The sequence below is a fragment of the Sinocyclocheilus grahami genome, unplaced genomic scaffold (genome assembly GCF_001515645.1).
Source record: "Sinocyclocheilus grahami isolate Dianchi unplaced genomic scaffold, SAMN03320097.WGS_v1.1 scaffold17.1, whole genome shotgun sequence".
Lineage (NCBI taxonomy): Eukaryota > Metazoa > Chordata > Actinopteri > Cypriniformes > Cyprinidae > Sinocyclocheilus > Sinocyclocheilus grahami.
The window spans coordinates 4373972-4377592 of record NW_015505196.1 but is presented as its reverse complement, the minus strand read 5'-3'; the positions used below and the strand labels follow the sequence as shown (position 1 = coordinate 4377592).

Below are 3621 nucleotides of genomic sequence, written 5' to 3'. Positions count from 1 at the left end.
GTGACATACTGAAGCAGAGCATGATCCCCTCCCTTCGGAGACTGGGCCGCAGGGCAGTATTCCAACATGATAACGACCCAAAACACACCTCCAAGACGACCACTGCCTTGCTAAAGAAGCTGAGGGTAAAGGTGATGGATTGGCCAAGCATGGGCATCCTCAAACAGAAGGTGGAGGAGCGCAAGGTCTCTAACATTCACCAGCTCCGTGATGTCGTCATGGAGGAGTGGAAGAGGACTCCAGTGGCAACCTGTGAAGCTCTGGTGAACTCCATGCCCAAGAGGGTTAAGGCAGTGCTGGAAAATAATGGTGGGCGCACAAAATATTGACACTTCTGTGAGATACTGTATATGTGTGTGTGTGTTTGGTTTTTACCTTGATGATAAGAAAGATAACTGACGAAGAGTCAAAGGCCCCATTATAGACTGTAATAATTGTTGATCTATGAGAGCCAAAAAGGTTCCCCACCTATAATGAGGACAAGTAATGCAAGCAATTGATCATATCCTTGATGTATTGCATGTATGAAATATAATCGTTCATGAACATACCTGCATATTTGTCATTAGAAATAAAATACCTCCGACAGCTATGAAGGACAGAGCAGGAAAAAGCAAGATAGAGAGAGCTGTTTCAATGAAAAGAAAGGAAAATTAGTCATATCAAATATGCCCATGATGTGTGTGTGATGCAATTTTTAATAAAAAAATTCTGTCTTTACCTTTATTGGACAATGCCACAATAAGAGTGCCAGTGGTATAAAGAAATCTACAAAATAATGATTATACAAAGTTGTATAAATAAAATATCATTCAAAATCAATTAGGAAACACTTAACTGTTCAAATATTATTGTGATGGTTCAGTGTTTTTCTTTTTATAAATGTATATTTTCTGTATAGAACAAGTGGTCCCTAACATTACACAACAACTTACATTTGCAAATATTCTGGCAGTCTTAACTAATTTTACTTAGGGGCTGTTTTTACTTCATGGCTGCAGTGCACAAAGCCCTGTATTTGGAGCCCAGTCAAATGCCCACGTTGATTTCTACTATCTGCTTAAAGCACACCCCACACACAATCAGATAAACTTCTTGACTCTACCGCAGAGAGACACAGCAGTTCTGCTAATTCTTGCCTGACCTCTGCTTTACATCCTACGAGGGAATAACTCACATAGCCAAAAATCGTGTTGCCATCGTGCCAAAATGGTCGTAGAAGAATCCGTTGGGCAGAGTGAGAAAGTTGTTCATGAAAGAGGCCACAGTAAAAACCAATGAGAAATTCTCATCTTGCAGACTGCAATCTAAAGAGAAAAACAGATAAGCAGGTAGACACAGACCAAAATGAAAAAGCATAAAATGAAGTGAACCATCTAACAAATTAAAAGCCACTGTTGTAAATGACCTCACCTGTGCCAAGTTCTCCACTAGCGTCTGTCACATTGATGCACAAATCGCTGAAGTAGCCATCTGTCTTTAGGACAAACACGAGAGACGCCCAACCAAACACGACTCCAGCAAAACACAAGCACTCCAGCAGTCCTGTAGCCAGAGTCAGCTTGTATCTCACCCCCGTCCCAGATGATCCCTTGCATCCCAGCATCCTTTGCGCATCCACACCGTCAGGGTCAGGAACGCTTCTAGAACTATCCACTTGTGTAGGAAAGTGCACTGTATATGCTTGCCACTATATGTTGTTAAATTAATTTTAATCTTGAATGCATCATCCTAAATGCTGATCCACTTCTCTTGTTTGTGTTAAGGCTTGCTCATATTTGACCAGAAAGACACTATGCAAGTTGGTTATATGGTGTAGAGATAATGTTTTCCACGTATTTGTGCATGTTCCTCTCAAGAGAGGGAGTTATAGATCTGCTGTTGAAAACAACATGACAATATTTATGAAGTTTGCATGGAATGTATTACTTCTGAGCTATTTGTGTGATCACATTCATTAGCATCTTTGTATGCCACTATCCTTTTAGTTTGTAGGCCTATCTCTAAAATTCTCACCCTCTAAAACTGTGCATGTGTCTGAAGGTTATGTAAAACTGCAAGAAGAGACAGACAAAGTCACATTTTACTGGTGCAATTCCATTTAATCAATAAAAATATTATTCAAGGGTATCAATACCCTACCACACTTGATTCTGATTGGTCAGTCGCAGCACTGAGCGACAACCAACAATGTTTTGCATAATCACCACTAAACTGGACATTTATCTTGCATCGCAAATTACAGTAGCACTCTCTCGGGATCACCGGGAATACTGACAGTAGGCTAATAATAAAAACAGCTGGAAGGACCATTTAAATCTATGGCAAGAATACAATATTGATAGATAGCTAGAGGCATGGGAATTCCCAGTCAATGTCCAATCAAAACAAGAAAACAAAAAACGAAGAGGAAGCGAATTTATAAAGCCATTTGAATGGCAGAACAATACAACAACAACATTAGTAGTAGTAGTCTAGTAGTAGCTAGTAGTTTAAAGGTGTTATTATTATTATTGATTAATAATATAAAAGATAATAGGCTACACGAAAAAAGAAATGTGTAATTTTCTATTTAAATCAATATTTTATGTCTATGTTTATTTGGCGAGCAGGAAAAATGTACATTTAGATATCGCAAAATAAACTCTGAAAGGGTTATCAGGACCCTGACGTAAAGAGGGGGTCTTGGATAACCCGGATGAAGAGGTTTTTTTTCTTGTTAAATAATGACCGGCTGTCTGTTCAGTATGTATCCCTTACATAATTGTGATTTAGCCGTTAAGACGTGCTGCATCAGTGTCTAGATTTCTTGAAATGTGACATAGGGTAAAACTGAAGTTGATCACTGATGGCACACATGCTCTGTGGACAGCTGACTAATCCAGATTATCATGTCTGCGAGCTCTAATCTCTCTAACAAGAACAACAGTTTTTCTCGCCCACCGTTTTTATGGATAATGTAAAAGATATAACAGATACAGGCGATATCCGATATAATGCTAAAAGAGCGTCAAATAGAATTAAATGAAAACCAGCAAAAGCAAATGGATTTGACTACATTTCCATTCCAAGCTTGAGCAATAGGCTAGTGTCTATGGGCATGAGTCAGGTATTCTAAATGTAAATAGTTTCTTCATACAAAATGACTGTATTTGCATATAGACATCTACTCACAACAATCTTCTGTCACACTGAATGACGGAATTGCTGAAGCGCTGTCAAATCCCGTTTCGTGCTGAACAGTAGGCTACTAAACCTGTGCACGTCTAAGCGCGTTCATGAGCCTGGCAGTTAACCAAAGTGAACGAGAACACGTTTAGTTACTACTGTTACAGATTTATTGACTACAGCCCACACCAGTTATTTTCAAATAATTATTTAAATATAGTTAAATAAATATATATTTAGATAGATGAAACCATAGATATATAAATATCTATGGATGAAACAATATATAGGCTAGATGAGGAAATGTTATATAGGCTACCCTTGACATAATGATATTCAATTGGCCTAATTGTATCCTTTTCGGTTATTTTGTTTAACAGTATTTCCAATATGTCCCTTTTTACCTAAATTGTAGTATTGACAACATTCATTAAGCTCAACCCTGATATAAGT

At 38.1% G+C, this 3621-nt stretch overlaps 1 protein-coding gene across 2 annotated transcripts in view; it reads right to left on the bottom strand.

The window, feature by feature from the left end:
- slc43a3a (solute carrier family 43 member 3a) overlaps positions 1-3269 on the bottom strand; it is a 13248-nt gene extending 9979 nt beyond the window's left edge. The window contains exons 1-7 of one of the 2 annotated variants that reach the window (XM_016233238.1): positions 3175-3269; positions 2017-2054; positions 1414-1878; positions 1178-1307; positions 722-768; positions 552-628; positions 376-468 (exon numbers count right to left, since the gene is read on the bottom strand). In XM_016233238.1, coding sequence (XP_016088724.1) covers positions 376-468; positions 552-628; positions 722-768; positions 1178-1307; positions 1414-1606 — 540 coding nt within the window. In that variant the 5' untranslated portion in view covers positions 1607-1878; positions 2017-2054; positions 3175-3269. The remainder of the gene's footprint in view (positions 1-375; positions 469-551; positions 629-721; positions 769-1177; positions 1308-1413; positions 1879-2016; positions 2055-3174) is intronic. The other variant, XM_016233249.1, reaches the window with a different exon arrangement.
- Between the last annotated feature and the right edge of the window lie 352 nt (positions 3270-3621).